The sequence below is a fragment of the Capra hircus genome, chromosome 17 (assembly GCF_001704415.2).
Source record: "Capra hircus breed San Clemente chromosome 17, ASM170441v1, whole genome shotgun sequence".
Lineage (NCBI taxonomy): Eukaryota > Metazoa > Chordata > Mammalia > Artiodactyla > Bovidae > Capra > Capra hircus.
Genome location: NC_030824.1, coordinates 5,669,556 through 5,692,727, shown reverse-complemented (window position 1 = coordinate 5,692,727; position 23,172 = coordinate 5,669,556). Strand labels below are relative to the sequence as shown.

The 23,172-nt window shown below is 45.6% G+C and overlaps 1 protein-coding gene across 1 annotated transcript in view; it reads left to right on the top strand.

Annotated features, from left to right (window-relative positions):
* The window catches only part of GRK3 (G protein-coupled receptor kinase 3), a 115,846-nt gene continuing 94,879 nt past the window's right edge, over window positions 2,206–23,172 (top strand). The window contains exon 1 of the mRNA XM_018061071.1: window positions 2,206–2,392. Within this exon, the coding sequence (XP_017916560.1) occupies window positions 2,280–2,392 (113 nt within the window). The 5' untranslated portion in view covers window positions 2,206–2,279. The remainder of the gene's footprint in view (window positions 2,393–23,172) is intronic.

Genomic DNA, 23,172 nt, shown 5'->3' with positions numbered 1-23,172 from the left:
GAAACCACCCACTACCAAACAAAACACTGAATTCAAAGAGGCAAGGTTAAAAATCGCAGTATTTGGAAGACCGTGAAAATGTAGGCAGAAGTATGTATTTATTTGATGATTGAATCATGTGAAAGCAAGGATGATTTTTTTTAAAAAGACTTATTGAAAGAAATTGTACAAATTATAAAAATGTGGTTTTTTTTGGCAGGGGGGGAACTTACCCTTCCTCCTGGGGTGACCCTTGACAAGGCCTTCTGTGTTCCTTTTTTCTCTCCCCGCAAAAAAAAAGTGGGTGGAAGACGAAAGTTTGATATTTGGCTTATGCAAATCATCAGTGAATTTTGTGCGCCCTTGTCATTTTCGCTTTCTGATGCCTGACCAAGCTCCTTTGAGTTGAGTGCCTACTTCTTACACACCTCTGATCCTTTTCTGGACAAGTTCTCTGAATGTTGTGCCTTCAGTCTTGAGAAAACCAGCCAATTGTGATGACAAGCATACAGGGAAAAAGACGGGGGAGGTGTGACTTGGTGTGAGAGAGAGAGAAAGAGGGCAGGGCTCTTGGGATGACCAAATCAGGCTGTTTCTGCTGTGACATTGCATTTAACGTCCAGAATTTGACCTTAACCATGTCTGGGGCACTCTGTGGACCATATAAGCTATTGACGGAACGTTTACTCAAATATTAGTTAACGTCAAGGCTCCTGGTACAATGTGGGCGATGTGAATGCAGTTAAAAGATTTTTTTTGTTTTTAAATGGAGTCTCACCTCAGGTTTTCTTATGAACTTCTGGGTGTCCTTTAACTTCACTCTGGTCAGAGTGATGGGTTCCGAACATGGACTTGTGTGCGTTGCTGTGAAAAATTAAGAAGTAAATGAAAACCCCAGGCCCATGTGGGGAGAGTTGCCACCAGACACCAAGACTGAGGATCAGAGAGGCTGGAAATCCCTCCTGCCTGGGTACTTGGCCTCCAGCTGTTCCACTTCCCTGTATCATCCTTCTGTTGGGCCTGCGTGCATAGTGTTGCTTAGTTGGTAAGCCGAGTCTGACTCGTTGGGACCCCATGGAATGTAGCCCATCAGGCTCCTCTGTCCATGGGATTTCCCAAGCAAGAATACTGGAGTGGGTTGTGATTTACATCTCCAGGGGATCTTCCCAGCCCAGGGATTGAACCTGCAATTCCTGCATTGGCAGGAGGATTCTTTACCACTGAGCCACCAGGGGAATCAGGGTTCCCCTACTTTGATGGTAAAACCACAAGAGCCTGAATGCCAGTTCTAGTTCTTAGCGACCATTATTAACATCCAAAGGCAAGCCACTGCATGCAGGGGCATGGTGACCACCTTGGACAAACAGCTCCTGTACCAGTGGGCTCCTAAGGCCAGCTCCGCTCCCACTAGGGAGCTCTCAGCCCAATTTGCCCTGCTTACTTAGCTTGAGACAAGTAACCTTCCAGCTGTTCGGTTTCTCTTTGCAGAGTTTATAGGGAGTGTGGTGGGGGGCAGGGGATTGGGGTGCTCAGGGTCAGGACTGAGGCTTTAGGGGCTGGCCCGCCGGGGGCTGTTCAAAGCCGACCTGCACCGAGGCTTCAGCATCACCTGCGTGAGCAGGTGGGGCTCACGCACCTCTGGAGCCACCCCACACCGTCTAGAGGATGCTGATGGGTTCTGTCCAGTTTGAGAACTGCCGTGTCCGGGGAACAGGGACCTTCTTGTTGTCCACTGGGTGCTGGGAATTGGGTCCTGGGCGCCCTCGGCTCGCAGGGGTCCCGGCGGGGGGGCGGGCATGCTGGGCATCGGGTCCTGGGCGCCCTCAGCTCGCAGGGGTCCCCAGGGGGGCTGAGAGGGCGGCGTGAGCGCCTGGAGCTGCGGGCGGGAAGTCGGGAGCAGGAGGAGGAGCAGGAGGAGGAGTAGAGGAAGTCCCCCGTGGCCACCCCGAGGGGAGGGCGGGACGGTGCCCACAGGGAGCGGGTCAGCCGGCGAGAAGCGGGGCCGCTGGGCTCGGGCGCCCGGGGGAACTGGCCGCAGGGCGCGCGCGCTCCCCGCCGACCCCCGCGGAAGGGGCGGGGGCGGGGGCGGCGGCGCGGGCGCGCGCGGGGGGCGGGGCGGGCGCGCGGCGGCGGCGGCGCGCGCGGGGCGCTGGGCGGGGGCGCGCGCGGGGCGGGCCGGGGGGGCTGCCCCGGGGCGGCCCCCCCAACGTCGGGGCGCGGCGGGCGGCGGCGGCGGGAGCGCGTCCCGTCCGGGTCCTGAGGAGCCGCCGCCGCCGCCGCCGCCGCCGCCGCTCGCCAACATGGCGGACCTGGAGGCCGTGCTGGCCGATGTCAGCTACCTGATGGCGATGGAGAAGAGCAAGGCGACCCCGGCCGCCCGCGCCAGCAAGAAGATCGTCCTGCCCGAGCCCAGGTACCGGCTCCCCGCGCCCGGGCGCCGCCGCCGCCCCCCGCGCGGCCGCCAGCGACCTCCTGCGTCCGGGAGGGTCGGGCGCTCAGTCCGCCTCTGACCCCCGGGCCGGCGCTGGGGGGAGCGGGCGCTGAGGGGCCGGCCTCGCCGTGCCCGTCTCTGAAATGGGGCTTCGGAGGGCTGTTGCGGGGGGGACTCCGGGGGAGAGCGCCCCGAAGTGCCCGGCGCGGCGGCCGGCGAGCAGCGAGCGCCCCTGTGAGGGGTTGTGCGGCTGCGGTGTGACTTCGCGGGTCCAAGCCCGTCCCTGCTCCGCTTCCTGCCCCATCCCTTTCTCTCGGGCCAGCCCCGTCCCTGCGGTCCCCCCTGTTTTAATGGCTGTGCTCCCCTCCTGCCCCATCGCTGTCCTTCCAGCCGCATCGGTGTCACCCTCGTCTTCCCCTCCAGCCCGCACATACGGTCCCCCGCCTGCCCCGTCAGTCCTTCTGCCCGGCGGTGCCTGTCTTTCCCTTGCGCTCCATCCCGGCCGTTCCTTACATAGTTCCTGCGGCTGTGCCCCTTTCCAACTCCATCCTCTCCTCAGCTCCCTCTGGGAGTCTTAGTTGGGGAGTGCAGGCGAGTTACCTTTTTTTTTTTTTTGCCCCGGGCACTTAAATTACCGTTTTCCATGCTCGCTCCCCCTTTTAAGGTCCACTAGGCAGCAAGTAGTGAATTCTGACCCACTTGGTTTTCTCTTTGGTACGTGGTGACAGGTCCCACTGGTGGCACTTTACTAAAAGGTTGAAATAGGGATCACTTCAAAACCCATGTTGAATGGGTGATTTCAGGCAGAAATTTTGTTTACATTACCAGCCAAGGACCCGATTGAATTGGCAAGGGTCTTGGTGAGGTCCATACCAAGTTGTAATTTTTTTGCCTCAGAAATGATTTTTTATTGGTGAAGTAATAAAAAACTTGATTAGTTCATATCATTGGCATTACCTATCATTGGCATTACCCAGAAAAGGTCATTTATCAGATTAATAGTGAGTTTCAGATAGTGTATCAGAGGATTGGAGTTGGATTCTTTTTTTTTTTTTCCCCCCTTTAGCTTCCTTCCTAAATAGCACCATCAGGAGTGGTACAGCAAATGTGTCTCCTTGACACTTATAGCTCTTGGTGGAATTGATGATACAATGAGGCATCTTCTTAATGGTGAATTTAAAACTATGTATTTTTGTATATTACTGAAAATTAAAACTAAAAGCCATTCTCCATTTGAAAGCATCAGCCCTTCATGCGTTCTGTGTCTAAGATTGCTTAAATATTACCTTCGCATAAGGGAAAAAAATATCTTTCTTGTAATACTGAGTGATCATCAGATTATTTTTTTTCAAGTCCAGGAGCCTGAGCCCCATGATAGAGAAAATGTCAGTCCCTTTGTGCTGTTTGTTGTGAAAAGTCAAATTGTGTCCATGAAGATGTGCTTCCTGAATGTTTGTGGCTCACTTGTCCTTCTTAGCCCCTGCATCTTGGTTTTGCAGGGGAAAACCTACTTTGATGAGCAGGAACAGGCAGGAAATGTCAGGAAGAGTGGAGCGTCATGAATACAGCACTCCTGTTCCAGACTTTCACATGTCCAGAGCTCACTGACAAGCAGTGCTGTTTAAAATTTCTGGCAAATGGAAAACTAAGTAAAACAGGAGCCCCGAATGAAACCTGAATTTCATTAAAAAAAAACAAACACCCTGCATTTCTATAAATGTCATATATAATGCTTACTTTCTTTTCCTCTCTTTCTTCCTTAAGGACAGGGAATCCTAAGTATATAAGTATCTGTATGTAAAATCAACAAATCTTAACTCATGGACAGTTTTTTTTTGGGGGGGAGGCGATAATAATATATATTATTATTAACATTAGGAACTTCTGTTCATTTTGTTTTTCTTGGTGTTTTGAACTTAATATGACTTCTGCTTTTTTAATGTCCCTCCTAAGAACATCCTTAGTGCTTAGGGTATTCACTTCCTTGTGTGAAGGCCTTTGTTTTCAGTGACATTCTTTGGTAATGCTCTGTTTAAGGCAGAATTAGTGACGGGCCAGCAGATTTCTCATGACATTTTAGAATTGAGACATAGAAACAGGAGAGTAATTTTAGGAAGCAGCTCTTTAGTAATTGTTATTCTGTTGCTGTTTCTCTCTCTCTCTCTTTTTTTTTTTTTTTCCCAAATAGACTTTTGAATTAGGCCTTTGGAGCATTCTCCAGCGATTCTAACTTGTCTTGAATTTATCTCAACTGGCTTTACTTTTCTCCTGCGACCATTCACATAGTCACTGCCACTCCCTGTGCTGAGCTAGGATTCTGTATGTTGAGTCATCAGGTCAAACATCACATCTCTCTCCACCTGGACGGCAGTTGGTGGCTCATCTGCTTGATTTGGGGATGGGGTGGGAGGTTGGGGGATTTCTAGATCTGGTAAGAAAGTAAATTTCACATGAAAATGCCTCAGCATCATGACTCAAAAGACTAGTGTGATTTCACTCTTTGGTGAAGGATGCAGGTCAGATGTTCTCTGATAAGTTTCTGTCTCAGCTTCATTTTGAGGAAAGCTTTGTGGTCACCAGCCTCTGGCATTCCTGAGCGAGAGGTTTAGCTTTATATGTCCAGTTTCTAAACGGGAAGCATAAAACTCGCCATTGGTTTATCCCCAGTGACTCTTTTTTCTAGCTAACTATTTGAAGCCACTGTAACATTTTGGGTGCTTCCTCATTTCATACTTCACTTTTTCCTCCAGTTTTGCACAGAGAGACAACAGAACAAAGCAATATCCAGCTAATTTCAATGAAATGAGGAGTGTGCAGTCCCCTGCCTATTATGGGAGAGTCTCAGAAAATGGAACATTCCGCCCAGGGGAGATTTTGCTTCTCAGAGATGGCAAAGAGGCAACCATTTTGTTAGGCTGACATGTTATTCAGTTAATGAACCAATGAGTGTAAATCCTGTAAAAGCTGCCTATTTGTTCAAATTATACAACTGCTTTAGTTTACTGAAACATTTGTTGTGCTAATGTAGGTGATAATGGGGTCTATTGGTGACAGGCAACCGTGACCCATGGATGCTCTGCACATGCCCATTTGAAAACACGCACCTTCAGATGTGTGTGCCAGTCGTTTTATGCCATGTTAGGGAAGAAACATTTAATAGGGACTAATTCAGAAACCAATACCTGCAAAGGATCAGCACGTTAAGCCCTGTAGAGTCGGGGCAGCTTTTCCTCTGGTCTCATTCCTCTCATAATCTTTTCTGAACAGCAGGATTCAGTTGACTTGAGTTGACACATTCTTGCAAGAGGTTCAGTCACAAAATCGATCTCTCCTCCAGAGTTTTATTTCTGTTCAGTGGACATTGAAAATTCAGGCTCATCCATCACAAAACTTGTCCTTTCCAAGTCACGGGAAAGCCTGAAAGCATTTTAAAGAGCCTTTATAATTTTCTGGAAACATTTTCAACTGTCCTGAAGAAGGTTTGTGGTACTGTTTATTCCATGAATTCAGTGCACAGTTGTAGAGCTGTTTTCCTGAGCCAAGCGAGGCCTGGCCTGACAGCTCTTCCTTCAGGGGCTTACAAGAGCCAACTGACTAGGAAAAGACCCTGATGCTGGGAAAGACTGAGGGCAAGAGGAGAAGGGGGTGACAGAGGATGATTGGGCTGGATGGCATCCCCTACTCAATGGACGTGAGTTTGAGCAAACTCCGGGAGATAGTGAAGGACAGGGAAGCCTGCCGTGCTGCACTTCTTGGGGTCGCAGAGAGACATGACTTAGCGACTGGACAACGAAACAACAACACAGTCTAGTAGGAAATACACAGGGAGTTGAGGAAGGTGTTGACTTTCATGTGCAACTGCCGGAAGATTCTTTTTAGCTGTGGACAGATAGCACAGAGTGGCCTTTACTCTTCTGTTTTCACGGACTACATTATGCCTGCTCAGTGTTTTACAGTAATTTTTTTAACTATCCCCCTTAAAAAGCTGCCTAGCCATAATATACATAGTAATATGGTACTGTGCACCCATCTGCTTTTAAAGTTATTGTAGGTGATTGGTCTTGAAAAATAGCTTCATTTTCTTCTGATGTGGAAATGGGATATATTCTGTAATTTCCCAGTTCCAATCAGCGAGTGACTGGAAGATGATTTGAAAGATTCCTCTCCATTTGAGTTGGAGGGTTTTCTATGCCTGCATGGCCAACTCTGAACTACAGAGTCAGGGTTGAACGAACGAACAGCCTTCAGGAAAAAAAGCACTCTTTATTGTCGATAGGAGCATTTCTATGTATGAAACAGTGTGTGCTTCTTTTTCTCTAAACTACACTTTCCAAATGTAATTTATTCTGACCTTTCAGCTATTACTTCATTCTTGGTCAAAGTTAATTTGCGCCAGTGACTTGAAGAGGTAAGGGCTGCATGCAGTCAGGAGTTCTTAGAAATAGATGTTCCCTTGCATTCAGATTGGGATCCAGAATCTTCCCAAGTCAAGCATTGTAAAAGGCTTGTGTTGAGAGCCCAGTTGATGTCTTTGAGTTCAGGCAGTCCCAGCTCTTAGAGTGATGTGTTTTGAGCTAGCCTCTTAAAAGAACCTCCTCGGTACCCTGAATTGGGCTTCAGCAAACATCTGTTTGGATCCAGTGTCTTCAAGGCTCAAAGAAGGGATGCTTCAGTCTTCAGCAGGTGCATGGCAAGCAGAGTAAGAGATGGGCCAGAGCAGAGAGGACACCCGGGGTCCCTGCAGCCGAGAGGGAAGCTTAAATTCCCCAAGGCAGTGAACGCCCCCTCTGCTGGGCAGTTTGCACCTTGAGGGCATGTGTTCCCCACAAGAGTCCTGTCAGGTATTAGCATAGGCCCCGTTTTCCAAAGAAGCAGGTGCCCAGGGAGGTTGAGGAACCCAACCCAGGTGACCACTCACCGTGGCTGAGGCAGGAGCCAGATTCAAGTCAAGGTTTCCCAGAGCCCGGCTGCTTTCCATCATGCTCTGCCATCTTACACTTCTGGGTGCGGATTCAGCCAGCTGCCAGGGTAGCATTGGGAAGTCAGAACCATCCTCAGAGACTGATCGAGAACAGCTGTTCCTCTGGGACCTGAGAAAACGGTAATTATGACTAAGTGAATAAGCAGTTTCTGCCTTATTTCCCAGGAGGAGCTCGGGGGGTTAAATGCCTGTTCTGTTTAACAGGAGAAGTGCGATCTCACTGCTGTTAATGAGAAATTGTATAATAATAGACCGCCTCACCCTCTGGCCGCCCAACAGGATTTCTGTCTCTGTTATCATTTAGAGAAAAGGGCAGCCCAGGCTGCCCACTCTCCCCCTCCTGCCCCCCCCACCACCAGCCCCCAATTTTTTTCCATTTCCAGGAAAAGGATAAAAGGAACAAAACTGTATTTTTGGCTTTATTTGCAATAAAAATCACTTTCTCATTCAAATAATCTTCCTCTGTTAGAAAACTGTCTTTGAAGACAGCTGTAGGTAAAAAATGCATTTTCTGTGCCTGATGGCCTGTCCTTGTTTTCTGGACATGGGCGGTGGGGAAATGGAGATGATGAATTTGGCAACTCTGGCTTTCTTATTGTCAAATCATTTGCCTGCAAAGTCATTTGCATGCTGATGAGGCTATGTGATCCAGAGCCACCTCTGCCTCTCCTCTTTTTCACTTCTTTATCCTTCTCTGTTTTTATTGAAAGAAAAGAAAGTGAAAGTGCAAGTCACTCAGTCGCATCCAACTCTTTGGGACCCCATAGACTATATATTCCATGGAATTCTCCAGTCCAGAATACTGGAGTGGGTAGCCTTTCCCTTCTCCAGGGGATCTTCCCAACCCAGGGATGGAACCCAGGTTACCCACATTGCAGGTGGATTCTTTACCAGCTGAGCCACCAGGGAAGCCCAAGAATACTGGAGTAGGTAGCCTATCCCTTCTCCAGGGGATCTTCCCGACCCAGGAATCGAACTGGGGTCTCCTGCATCATGGGCAGATTTTTTACCAACTGAGCCACCAGGGAAGCCCCCTGGTTTTATTACCGACTAGAATTTAGGACCCTGGGGCCTTTTTGGATTGCTGTATGTGTCTGAAGGAGAAGAGGGTGTCAGAAGATGAGATGGTTGGATGGCATCACCAGTGCAACAGACATGAACTTGGGCAAACTTTAGGAGATGGTGAGGGGCAGGCCTGGTGTGCTGCAGTTCAGAATGGGGCTGAGAAGAGTCGGACACAACTGGGCGACTGAACAGCAATGGGTCTGAAATGCAGCAAGCTCCTCATCTCCTCTAATTTTGGAAATCTTTTGGGTCACCTGTGCTTTGTCTTCATTGTGAAGCCAAAGCACATTTGTAGTACTTTATAAGATGGTAAAGAAACAGCTCATTAGAGAACACAATGAAGATATTTTTGCAGCTCATCTATTTTGTGACTGATGGTTTGTAAGAGTCAGCCTTGGCCCAGCCTTGGACTTGTACTCTTGTTCGCTCCCATTTCCTTCTTCCAGGGTTTCGAGAGCAGGAAAAACTGATTATGTGAAAGTCGCCTGGCCAGACCTTCGTCCTTAGTGAACTCGAAGGCCAGCTGTCCTTATCGCTGGACCCTCATTTTCCTGTGCCCTCCCTCCTACCTGCCATATTGTCCTAGGAGAGAAAGTTCTAGACTAGGAAGTACAGCCCTGATTCCACTGGCAGTTTGCCACAGGCCCTGGGCACGTCACTTAATTTCAGTGTATGCAGTTTCCCCATCTGTGCAGTATGATATCTGTTCTTTTCTGATCATAAACTTTCCCTCAGATCTCTGTCTTTTTAGAGCATTTTCTATCCATACGTTTGTAAGCAGGAGAGAACATTCATTTCAAACACAGAAAACTCAAGAGAGAGTGGAAGCAATGTGAAAAGATAGTTTTTCTTTATTTACACCCTGTGGTTGTGGTTGGGATTATACACAATACGAGACATAACACCCTTTAAAAAGTACCAAACGGTAGCAGATAAAGGCTGTGTTGCATGGAGACTGTGGACAGCGGGTGGGCTTGGAAGGCAGGACTTCTGAAAAGTTACGTTGTTGACCCCGAGTAGGTGAATTTCTCAGGTTTCTCCTCAGTACTCTTCCTCTAGCTGTTTGTGTCAGTGCTGTTTGTCTAGAACCTTCTGCTCACGGTGCCTCGCTTGGTTCTTTTCCTTTCGTTCCTTCATCTCCCGTTTTTCTTCTCTCCCTCTCTTCCCTCTGTTTTCTTCTATCCATCCATCCATCCAGTAGGCTCTGGGCTATGTTGGCTTCAGTACCTAACAGTTCATAAGCGAGCCACTCTTAAAAATAGATAATTTAGCAATTGAGAGAGTTGACATCCTCAGAAGGTCTTTGTGTCAGTAAAATGAACCAAAAATCATAATCTGAAGGCAGCTGGCTTCAGTGCGTTGAGCATAAGGTGATGCATTCTCGTCTTCCTCAGACAGCCACAGACACATGTTAATAACCTAGCGTTGTCGTGGCTCATGTTTGAAAAGGTCTTGGAGGGCGTCCAGTCTAGTCCTGCGTTGGGCGGGCGACCTCCCTCTCCAGCTTCCAGCCAGGGTCATCTTCTGGGAGCATCTCTGGAAGAGATTGGTGTCAGAAAGCGCTTTCCCTCTTTTTTCGCCCCCACAGGATATACATATTTTAATTGGAGGATTGTTGCTTTACGATGTTGTTTTAGCTTCTGCAACAGTGTGAATCAGCTCTGTGCATACACGCATCCTCTCCCTCTGGGGAACCTCCCTCCCACCACTTCCCCCACCTTTTTATTTTCATAGGATTTTTTTTTTTAATTGAAGTATAATGGAAAGCTCGCTTGTAATTCATCCCGTGCACAGATCGCTCTCGCTCCTTTCGTGATCCTGCAAAACAAGTTTAATTCATCCGCAAAGTAATAGATCTTCAGTCTCTTGAAGGCAGCTGCCTCAGCCTCTGTGGCTGCTGTGGGGAACTGACTTACGTGCCTTCAGTTATTCCTCGCGTCACGCCGAAGCCTGCCCGCTGCTCTGTAATATACACTCATCAGTCTGAATATTACCTACCAGAGTAGAAGTATTAAAATTTATGAAAACGAAAGAGGTATCTGCAAAATTACTGTAATAAATACGGTGATGGCAGAGCTGTTAAATCCAAACTCAAGTGTATGATTGAGTCCCTCTGAAAGTTCCGTTACAAGGAGGACATTTTTGGTCCTGTGAATGATTTTTAAATTTCATTTTACTGGTTTGGTTAGGGGATCTATTGTTTCCATAAACGGTGAGAGTTTGGAAGCTAAGCACTGGCTACCCGAGTATGGTGACAGTGACTGCCTTTGACTAGTGCTAAGTGCCTGGCACTGTCTATTTCTCAGATAATTATGGGCTAAACTATTTCAGGAAGAAAGTGAGCTTCCATTAAGCTGCAAAGATCCATCTCCTGAGGGTTAGAGAATGTTTGTTTCATGTGTTCAAAAATTGACAACTCCGTTAGCTGGGGAAGGCAGCAAGTTTATTTTCAGCCAGAAAACTTTCTTGCATGACATGTTCCTAGTATTTGTATTTTGTGTCATTAAGTCAGTCCATTGCTCTTTCTTTAGAAAGATGACTGGTGATATTTTCCGGTCATTTCTTCTACATCTTCTGTATCTGTATTGCTTTTGATAAAGATTTAAGTTAAAAATGAACTGAGATGCGAAGGCACTTGCACAGCTGTTAAATACTGTAGGCTTTCATTCTGCATCATGAAAATGTCTTAAGGCATCTATGACATTTTCATTGGATCCTCTTTTAAAAATACAGGGCTTTTTTTCTTCTTCTACTTTTTGGCCTCTCCGTGCAGCATGTGGGATCTTAGTTCCCTGACTAAGGGTCGAACCTGTGCCCCCTGCAGTGGAAGCAAGATGTCTTAGCTTCTGGACTGGCAGGAAGGTCTCCCAAATGTGAGGCTTTTGGTGGTGAGGTGGGGGGATCTGTACCACATTTAGAAAGGAACTCATCCTAATAGAAAAGGTCAGGGGACTTTCATCTTTAAAAGGCCCTGGTTTTTTCAGCTACACATACTGATTCTTTCCTCCTATTCTAATGACACCCTAAGTGGGAAAGGGATTACACAGTGGATCTTGTCACTGCAACCCTGAGTGTGGAATAGAATGGAAAGCTTGCCCTGCTTCCTTGCTGTGTTCCATTTTGGAAGCGCTGCCTTCTCTTTTGTTGCCAGTGGTCATGGAGGAAGACTCATTATTTTATCAAAACACCTCTCTAGAATTGAGCTAGAAGAGAAAGGTGTTCTCTGCACAATAGCAGTTTCTAAGCAAAGGGTGAGAGGATGCTTATGCTAATGAAGAAAGTGAAGTGAAAGTGTTAGTAGTAGCTCAGTCATATCTGACTCTTTGTGACCTGATAAACTATAGCCCGCCAGGCTCCTCTGTCCAGGCAAGAATACTGGAGTGGTTGCCATTTCCTTCTTCAGGGGATTGTCCTGACTCAGGGATCAAACCCCAATCTCTTGCATTTCAGGCAGATTCTTGACTATCTGAGTCATCAGAGAGGTGCCCCCTGCCTCAAAAAAACAAAAACAAAACATCAAAACACTGTTGAGACTTTTGTGTTCAGGGATTTCTTAAGGTTTACCCACTTGGTTGGTTGTTTAATTCCATGTGGAAAACTGGTAGCATCTTTATATTTCCGTCCTTTAAATAAAGTGTCTTGCTTGACAAGGGATTGATGTTTCAAATTATTAAAAAAAAAAAAAATCCAAGTTACTCTGTAAGAGAAGCTTATTTTCTCTGGCTGTGTCCTACCAGAAAGACCTGATGAAGTAGCTGGTGCATACTCCTTTGTGTAAGATCAGAGTTTTAAGGTAAACATTCTGGCCCTATGGGTATCTCACAACTCTCTGGCATGGGGTAGGTGGTAAGAGAACAGTAGAAAAAGCCAGACTCTAGTTTTGAGGGGCCTCAGTGGTCCTAACCTGATAAAATTCTTTCTCCACTCTCAAGAGACATTCTCCAAAACTAGGGTGTGAACCAGATCAGAATTAATTACAGTGATCTTATCAGTTAGGTTTGAACATGTTGTCTTATTAAACCCAGTGACATCTGTTGTTCATCTGTTTCACATTTATGCAAGAGATTTGAATTTAGATTTAAAAACCCTGCGTTAATATTTGCTTACAGTGCTTTGCAGTTTTACATGTATTGGGTCTTTCTTGTTAGTTTTTCAAGCTGTCCTCTGTAGTCGGTAGACGATTGAGAAAGGAAGAAGACAACTACTGGAGACGTGTCACGTGGAGACATTGAGGAGGGTACTTTGTCTGTCTGGAAGGACAGCTGGTGCTCTCTTCAGACACCAGGGTCTTTCCTGTGGTCCCAGGGGTGGTCTTCCCCCCGCAGACTCAGAAACTGGATCCTGTCATCACAGAGTCTCTCTCTGCCTCCTGATGTGAAGTTCACATCCATAAGCTGAGTCAGGCCCAACTAACGCCTTCTCTTCTTCAAGGCCGGTGGTTCTTATTTAAAGACCCCTTGGAGAATCCGATGAGCTAGAGGCTCCCCCTCCCCTGCCCCAAAATGCATGAACTCACCTGGTCGATTGATCTCAAAAGCCCAACTGTAGCTGGAGTGTCAGATTGATATTCAGCGCTGGCTCTCAAGGAGCCTGGCTGCCCGAAGGCCCTGTGACCCGAGCTTCCCCCCTGGAAGGCCGCCCCTGTGGATGTGGTGCACACCCAGGTGGCCCAGGCTGGTGGCCGGAGAGCTCAGAAGGTCTGGCCCCTGGCTCGGCAGCCGCAGGAGCCGGGACCAGGTCATTTCTCCAGAGTGGCTTTACCCTGGGTGTGAAATCGTGAGTCCCCTGAGGGTGAGACGCCCCATCCACACTTGCACGTTTCCTGTTCTGACGGTGCCAAGCCTCGACCGGAGTCATAGCACAGTTTCTGAAGCCGCAGCTAAGGCCTGCTAGCCGAGGAGCCTCGGGCATTTCTCTGCGCTTTGTGTTATGCCTTGATTTAAAAGTTCCATTCTCCAAGGGCAAGCTTTTTCCCTTATTTCCACATTCTGGGAACTGGCTCCACGATACTCCGCATCCCCATTTGAGGAGAAAGTCCAGGTTCAGAGTGACGGTAGTGGCTCAAGATCACCTTGGTAGCAAATGGCGCAGTTGAGTCTCAGTTCAAATTCTGTGCATTTTAATGGACACCCACAAACTACCTTCTGCCACATGAATCTTCTAAACAAAGAAGCTTCTCAGGTTTGGGGAGAGGAACATTGTCAATTTCAGACTTCAGTAACACAGTTTGGAAATTCATTGTCTTCATTCAATCTGGAGGTCAACTGCTGGGATCTGATGAGGTGCTGCTCCAGTAGTTACATATCCTTTGACCGGAGATGTTGAGTTAATCATAAGTATATGCATATTTCCTGAAAAAGTGAGATGTCATAAATTTCATGTTAAATAATAGGATACTTATTACTAGTAATGACACTTTTAAATTCAGAATAGCTACATGTCAGGGGTTCATGATACTTTCTTAACCCCAAACACATTTTCTTAATTTCCAATGCACCCTTATTTCAAAAAGCAAAATTAAAATTCACATCTCTGCCTGTCAGTAGGTAAATGGGGATCCTCAGCTTGAAGACACTTGTCGGGTACTTGAGATGCATTAAGGATTTTTTTTATGTTACATTGATTAATCTTGTTAGTGGTAGCTTCTAAATTATGACAGAAAATTAATGGAACAGGTTGCCTATGTGACCTTCCCGGAAAGGTCATTGAACTCCCATGGGGATGGAGCTCTGTTGGTCAGGGACCCTTCAGCGAGTCCATCTCGAGCCTCCTTCTTTGCCTGGTGATGTGAGTTCAGCTCTTCCTTGTCAGTAATGTAGAGATGGGACTTCCCTGGTGGCTCAGTGGTAAAGAACCTGCCTGCCAAAGTAGGAGAAGTGGGTTTGGTCCCTGGGTCGGGAAGATCCCCTGGAGAAGGGAATGGCAACCCACTCCAGTACTCTTGCCTGAGAAATCCCATGGACAGAGGAGTCTGGTGGGCTACAGTCCATGGGGTTGCAAAGAGTCAGACATAACTGAGCCACTAAACAACAACAGAAATTCCTCGTTGATCATGAGAGATTCATCTTCACAGAGCACTTGCAGCAAATCAAGAGGAAATTGCAGAAAATCAGAAGGAATGATAGAATTAAGAAAAAAAAAACCCATCATTTTGCAACTTTTGCTGAAAGTAGATTTAAGTAAAGATCATCAGTGTATGAAACCATTAAATGAAAGGTTGATGGGTGAATTTTAAATGGAGAGATCAGACTTTCAGACTTTCACCAATTGGTGAATTTTCACCTCACTAATGTTGGGGCTCAGAACAGGCCAACCCCCAAATGGGCCAAAATGATACCACGATTATTTTGAATTAAGATTACTTAAGAAACAACCACTGTAAGAAAAACACTCTGACCCTCCTTTGTGCCCCTGAGAGCAGAAAATAAATCTCGCAGGTGAAAGGTACCCTCCCGCCACTGAGAGAGACAGACAGAGAGACAGAGAGCCCAGACCGAGAAGGGTGTGTGAACAAGCCTTGTTTCTTCCTCACTAATTCACTAGCCTAAGCCCAAATCTCTTTCAGGTCTTCACAAATGTGTTGTTTCTTTGTGTCAAAGGTATAAAACCTGACAGCTTTGATCATTTCTTTAGATCCTGTTGCTATGAGACCTCTGTATGTGTGAATTAAATTCGTTTTTTTTTTTTCCTCCTGTTACTCTGTCTTGCATCCATTTAATTATGAGACCAGCCCAAAGAACTCAAGAGAGGAGGGGCGGAAATGTCCTCCTTTCCAGCCCTGTGTCTCCTGATATGAGGCAGCCTGAAGGCGGTGTAGTGAGCAGTCCTTCCCTCAAAGATGGACCTGAATGTATCCAAGTCTTCAGAGCTGACTTGCAGCATACAGGAAATGCGGAGACAGGAGAGCATTGAGTGATCTTATGAGGACGCAGGCAGGCGTGCCCAGGTGGGGGCCATCCTTCAGGACTGCCGTCCTGGGCTCCTCAGGAAGTCACTGGCACGAAGATGAGAAGTGACTGGTGGGGATGGAGGGGTGATCCAGGGCCAAACAGAATTAAGAGATGATAATCAGATGAATGTGAGATGTTGCTCTGATCTTGATTCAAATCCAACTGGGCTTCCCACATGCTGCTGCTAAGTTGCTTCAGTCGTGTCCGACTCTGTGCAGCCCCATAGATGGCAGCCCACCAGGCTCCCCCGTCCCTGGGATTCTCCTGGCAAGAACACATGGTGCAGTGCTAAAGAGTCTCCCTGCCAATCCAGGAGACACAAGCGATGTGGGTTTGATCCTTGGGTTAGGAAGATCCCCTGGAGTAGGGAGTGGCAACCCACTCCAGTATTCTTGCCTGGAAAGTTCCATGGACAGAGGAGCCAGGTGGGCGGCAGTCCATGCGGTCAGACACGACTGAGCACTGCACTGCGCTTCAGACCCGGCTCCACAGAAGACACCTCTGAGAGAGTCCTGGAAATTTGATTATTAGATCTTTAGGAATTACTGTGATTTCCAGGATGGGGTTGAGAAGAGACAATGGACCATGTTTATGGAAGGAAAGTTTCTGTAATTTTCAGAAATGCAGGCGGAAGTAGTGAAGGTAAAAGGATATGCAGTCTGAGATTTGCTTTAAAATCCTTAAAAAAAACCATGAAAAGTGAGGGTGCGAATGGAAGCCAGCTAAAATCTTAACTGCTCTCCACAAGGTGTTGATTGATGGATCATGGGCGTTCACACTACCAGTCTGTACTTCTGCATGTTTGAAAAATTTTACAAAAGTTTTTAGAAACAAGGGTAGATGACCCCGTGTGAGGATCATGACTGTCTTCGGATTGGGCTGGTAATAGCCTCGTGATGTCCCAGTGTCACGTGTAACCAGCGCTGGTGACTTAGGATATCACTTCCTACGACGCACCCTATGGAGATTCTAAACGTCCTGCATCTCAAAGAACAGCCTGATGAGCTCTTTGAAAACTGCATTAGAGGACTCAAGAAGAGGCTCCGTGGCACTGATTTCAAAGATACGGGTAGAGTTGTAGTCAATTCATTTGCAACCAGAGTTCTGACTAATCCAAGTCCTTGTGGATGAATTTACAATCTTTGGATCAGAAGACTTCTCACTGGAGGATGAGGGGGAAGAAAAAAAAGATGCAAAAATATCCAAGAGAGAAAGCATGTTAAGACATGAAACTTCAGAAAATGATTTACCCATTTACTCACTGAAGACAAGGTGATTTCACCGAACCTCATTCAGTCATGAATATCTATTAAATCATAGTTCTGATGTTTACATTTAGCAGGAAAAAAATGACAGCCTGTGCTGTTTAAGATGGTCTACCCTTGAAGCATACGCTCCATGCCTAATGAGACTCTGTAATGTAATTCTCTCTCACTGAGATTACTTGAACAAATTTCTATATTTAAATTACATGAATATTTATCAAAATAATTTCTTTAAAGTAAATGTTTTGTAATGCGTTGCTCTAAACCAGACCTCACCAACTAATTACCAGTAAGACTAGTATGAAAAAAAATAAAACTTAAGTCAGAGCAAATCTGGACAAATGGTGTGGCGGGGGGTGGGGGTTACAAGGTATTTCTAGATTGGAAGACTCAGTATTGAAAAGATGTCAGTTCTCTTCAAATTAACCTTATCACAATCCAGATCCGAATGACAATTTTAAAGAAAGTGATAAGCTTATCTTCATACATCTAGAAGAGATAAGTGGGAAAAAATGACCAATAGAATAGTGGGGATCTGCTTTAGCAATCATGAGACATTGCTGTAGGAATTAAAACCGTGTGGTCTTGTTTCAGGCACAGACTCATACATGGCGGAGCAGGCAGAATTGTGTATATGCGTGTTTATATTCATCTCTGTAGCAGAACTTGAATTTGGCTTATGGGCAAAGGTGGCATTTTGAGTCTGTTGGGGAAAGGATTGTGTGTGATAGCTGATCATCGGATCAAGTCCACATTGTACACACACACAAGAGTTCCCCAGTGTTTAATGAGATAATCATAAAAATTACTAAAAATGGAAAAATGTGAGAGAAGACATTTTTATTATTCTGGAGTGTAAAGGGCTGTCCAAGGCAAACCCCCAAACCTGGAAACCATCAAGGAGAAAATGAGTACAAGACTCAGATGAAGTTCTCATGTGACGAGTGGCGTCATGTGCCAAATTAGAAGACGAGGAGTCGATGAATTCCCTTCGTTGGTCTTGTACGGAGAATATTTTAGTTTGTAGATCTGTTTGCCTGGAGGGTGCTTGGTCACTGATGTTCTTGCCTGGTTCACATTCTCTTAGGGAAGTGGGGGCAGGGAGGCACAGCAATTCGTGTCCAAGTCAGCATTTTTGCCAGTTATAGAAACAGCATGTCATCTGTCAGTCCTTAGAAGGGAAGTGTTTGCTTTAAAAAAAAAAAAAAGAAAAGAAACTTTGAAGAGCTAGACATTAATCTCAAGGGTGGTAAATTAGGTATTCTTGCTAAGTTAGAGAAATAAGTGAACCCAAAAGTGGGGGCTCTATGCTGTCTGGCATTTTTCTCTCCGTGTGTGTTTCTTACCCACCGCTGTCCTTTGTCCGTTTCCTTCGGTTATTCGGTGCAGGCAGGCATGGTTTATCAGCTGCTGCACAGGTAGCCTCTGTCACCTCATCTTGGCCAGGGGCCCCCCAGGGTCTGGAGTCTAGCCGTGCTGCCCTGGACTCTGTAGCCCCCTGTGACTGTCCCTGTTGATGCCACAGGGACCCTGCATTGTCACACTGCATCGGGGCTCCCTGCTCACCCCGCTGTCACCCTTCTAGACATGGCCCCCTTCAGGGCAGAGACCGGGTGGGACTCACTGTGCGTTCTGAGTGTCATGGTGCTTGACTCCTGGAAAGGACGCACTGCCTGTTTTGAATGAATGAGCGATTAAATGAGCAGGGGATGGATATGGAGGTGTGTATATTTCCAAGCACGTTGTGGGGAATGAAACAGCCTTGCCGCCCAACACACAGTGGAGACTGGAGTTGAGAGGGCGTGCCTCTGCAGGGCTTGGGGAAGGCCAGTGACCCCGATCTGAGTCCTGGAGGATGAGCAGAAGGCTTTCATGCGAGGAGAGTGGGAATGGCATTTACAGAATTGCTCAGCAGTGAAGAAATCCTGCGTGGCTGCTGTGTGAGGTCAGAGGGAAGGTGTGGTTGGTGAGGTCACCTGGGCCTCTTTGGATATGCCTCCCGTGAGCTGCTGAGGAGTATGGACCCTGGGCAGGATGTGAGGCCCTCAGGGTCTTTTCATTTATTTATTTTATTGAAATGTAGTTGATTTACAATGTTGCGTTAATTTTTGCTGTATGGCGATGTGAATCAGTTATACATACATATATACACACATTCTTTTTGATATGCTTTTCCATTATGGTTTATCACAGGATATTGGATATAGTTCCCTGTGCTATACAGTAGGACCTTGTTTATCCATCCTATATATAGTAGTTGGCATCTGCTAATCCCAAGCTCCAATTCTTCCCACCCCCAACACCCTGCCCCTTGGCAACCGTAAGTCAGCTCTCTTGTGTCTGTGAGTCTGTCTCTGTTTGGTAGGTAAGTTCCTTTGTGGCATATTTTAAGTTCCACGTGTAAGTGCTGCCATGTGGTATTTGTCTTTGTCTGACTTACCTCGCTTAGTATGATAGTCTCTAGGTCCATCCATGTCTCTGCAAATGGCATTGCTTCCTTTTCTATGGCTGAGTAGTATTCCCTCATGTGGGTGCACCACGTCGTCTTCATCCGTTCATCTGTGGATGGACGTTTAGGTTGTTTCCATGTCTTGGTTGTGAGTAGTGCTGCTGTGCATTGGGATCTTTTAAATGAGATAATTCCATAAAAAATTAATCTTGGAAACGAGGAGGAAGCTCTGGACCCTCCTACAGACTCTGCTTGGCTCCTGTCTTCCTGTTCTCTGATGCTTGTTTCACGGAGATTACAACATAGCCATTAGGATGAAGCTGCTGATGCAAACGTTTTTTGAGAAACAGATACATGGATTCTAAAATGATTATTGTAACTAATTTGAAGCAACAGTTTAGATCACAAAATTTTGGTAGCTTTAATTAGGTAAACTTGATTGATCCCGTAAATTTGTCCATCCTTCAGATTGTATCTGTTCAGGTATGACTTTTGTATATGATTTTTTTTCTTTTTGGTCAGTGAAATTCAGTTATGTTTAGTGTCACTTAACATCAGGTAATATATTGCAGAAGAAAGGCATCTAAAAACAGGATGTGGACTGTCAAAATATGGGAGGAGAAAACACAAAGGAATTCACATTTAGCTTAATCGGCTTGTGACCTCCTGGATATAGATCATCTCGTGTGCATTAGTGCTGTGCAGGTTATATGCAAGACTTTTTGCCCAAGATCGGGTGAACTGAGGAATCTTGGGAAGAGCTGACAGTCAGCTATACCAGGTACTTTTAAAGACCTCTTCAGAGTTTATGGGGCTTCCCCAGTCTCAGTGGTGAAGACACCACCTGCAGTGCAGGAGACCCGGGTTTGATCCCTGGGAGGGGAAGATCCCCTGGAGAAGGAAATGGCAACCCACTCCAGTATTCTTGCCTGGAGAATCCCATGGACAGAGAAGTCTGGTGGGCTGTAGTCCATGGGGTCTCAAAGAGTTGGACTGTAGCAACTGAGCACACACATCAGAGCCTGTATCTGGCAGAGTTTGGTGGTTTTAAATCTAGTGGTAAAGTCGTCCTTGTGTTTTGGATAATGTTGCTCCATTTCCGGTATTTAATGAACAGTTAGTGGAAAATGTTTAGTAACTACATGTGAAAGAAAGCAATTTTCTTTCAGGGGAATTGAATCTTAGTGTAACTGCTTAGTCATCCTATCTTTAAAAAAAATCTGCCTTTTAGGTTTCTTGATGGTCATAGTTTTAACAACTCTTATTTGGGTGTTGCTTCTAACAAAGCCAGTTCACTTGATCTTCACAACTGCCTTATGTGTAAACACTTTTTTTAGGTGATGTGTTACCTAGTATTTGAAATACTTGTTTAGATGCATTTTGCTTTGAACATCAGAATAGAACAGAAGTAAGCTTCACATAGAATATAGAGATTTTTAATAATGAGAGATATCTATAGCTGTCCTTTGGCCAGGAGAGAGCAGATATCTGTTCCTTAAACTACATTAAGGAATTTACATAGTAGTAAAAAAATTCTTTAAAATATGGTATAATATGTATTGCTGGAGTGGGTTGCCATTTCCTTCTCCAGGGGATCTTCCTGACCCAGGGATTGAACCCACGTCTCCCGCACTGCAGGCAGATTCTTTACCATCTGGGCCACTAGGGAAGCCTTTGTATTTCTATAGCAGGACCCCAATAGGTTATGATAGGTAAGGCTGGTATATTACCAACAAATTGATATTAAAATTAAAAAAAAATTATGCCTCCAGTTGGGATAGTATTATACATAGTAAATATGTTTTATTTTGATGAGGAGGTATTTGAAGGCCATATTTTGATATTTTTAAACTATCTTGGAACTTCCATGGGGTCTAGTGATTAAGACTCCATGCTTCCCCTGCAGGGACGTGGGTTCAACCCCTGGTCCAGGGAGCTCAGTTCCCATGTGCTGTGCAGGGTGAAGCAAAAATAAGTAGTAAACTTTCTGTAATGAAAATTTCAAACATGCGCAAGAAAGAATCATACCAGAGAGTCCTCTTAGTCACCTCATCAGCATATACTCAAATATGGATGAAAAGGACTTCTAATGAATAAGACATTTCTACCACTCGGGGAATTCCGCAGGCTTTAGGAGCTCTGTGCCAAGAACCAGGGGAGAGACCAGCTCTGTGTGTGTGTGTGTGTGTGTGTCTGTGTGTGTGTGTGTGTGTCTGTGTGTGTGTGTGTGTCTGTGTGTGTGTGTGTGTCTGTGTGTGTGTGTGTGTGTGTGTGTGTGTGTCTGTGTGTGTGTGTGTCTGTGTGTGTGTGTGTGTCTGTGTGTGTCTGTGTGTGTGTGATTTTATTTATTTTTGGCCTCTCTCTAGCTGTAGAGCGGAGGCTGCTCTCTAGCTGCAGTGCGTGGGTTGCTCACTGTGGTGGCTTCTCCCGCTGCAGGGCACAGGCTCTGGGGCGCGTGGTTCAGTAGCCGCGGCCCCTCCCCGCCCCGTCCCCGGAGCGCAGGGTCAGTGGCCGCGGCCCCCCGGCCCCGGAGCGCAGGCTCAGTAGTCGTGGCGCACGGGCTTTTGCTCAGCAGCATGTGGATCTTCCTGGATCAGGGATCAAACCCGTATCTCCTGCATTGGCCGGTGGATTCTTGACCACCGAGCCACCAGGGAAGCCGCAGATAACATTTTTCTGGGGGGTGGGGGGCTATGTATATCATCTCTAGAAGTTTGCTCTTGCCTCTTTGTGATAAAACAATATGTACTCTTTTTACTCTTTTCGGCTGTGGCTCCTGGCTCCTTATACTCAGAATAATTATTTTGAGATCCATGTATGTTATATCAATAATTTATTCCTTTCTATTTATTCCTTTCTATGAATATTCTTTCATAATATGGATATCCACTCATACTTATTCATCTGTTGGTGGCATTTGGGTTTCCAGCATCTGATCATCACAAGTAACACTGCTAAGAACGCTCATGTGCAAGTCTGTTTATGGATGTATGCTTTCATTTCTCTGGGATAGATACCTAGGAGTGAAATTGATGGGTTGGTTATATAGTGGTTTGTGTTTTAACTTCTGAAGAAATTGCCCAGTTATTTTCTTTTTACCTTCCCACTAGTTGTGTATGAGAATTGTAGTTGTTCCACATCTTTGCCAACACACAGTATGGTCAGTCTTTTCTAATTCTAGCTGGTCTAATAGGCGTGTAGTGACATCTCTGATTTTAGTTTGCCTTTTCCTAATGACTAACACTGTTGAGAATCTCTTCATATGCTTACTTGCCATCCACTTATCTTCTTTGGTGAAGTGTCTGTATACATCATTTACCCATTTTTTAAAATTAGGTTGTTTGTTTTGTTATTCTTGAGCTTTGAAAAGCCTTTATATATGCTGAATACAATTCCTCAATCAGAATATGATTTGCCAGCATTTTCTCTGTCTATGCTTTGTCTTTTAATTTTCTCCAGTGTCTTTTGAAGAGCAGAATTAAAATTTCTGTTTTTGAAGCAAAATTCAGTAACAGAAAGATATCCGGAAATCTCCCAAGTATCTGGAAATGAGTCAACTCAGTTATAAATAACTCATAGTTCAAGGAAGAAATACCAAGAGAAATTAGACAATAATTTGTATTGAATGAAAATGAAAACAGACTATATTAGTATCTGTGAGATACAGTTAAGTCAGTGCATAGAGAAAATTTTATAATTTAAATGGTTATATTAGAAATGTTTAAATTCAGTGATCTGACTTTTTAAGAAATTGGAAAGATATCAATTTAATCCCATAGTAAATTATAAGCATTTAAACAACAGTAGAAATCAATAAATATAAAAAGTGTAAATAACAGAAGAAAATGAAGGAAACAAAAACTGAAGATCAGTATGAATGATATACATCTAGTTAGCATGATCAAAGGAAAACAAAAAGAACATACAGTTTAACAGTATAAAGAATGACTGAAGAGCTTCTACAGACATTAAAAGGACAATTAGAAAAAAAAAAAAAGGGGCTTTCCTGGTGGTTCAGCAGCTAAGACTCTGAGCTGCAGGTGCAGGGGCCC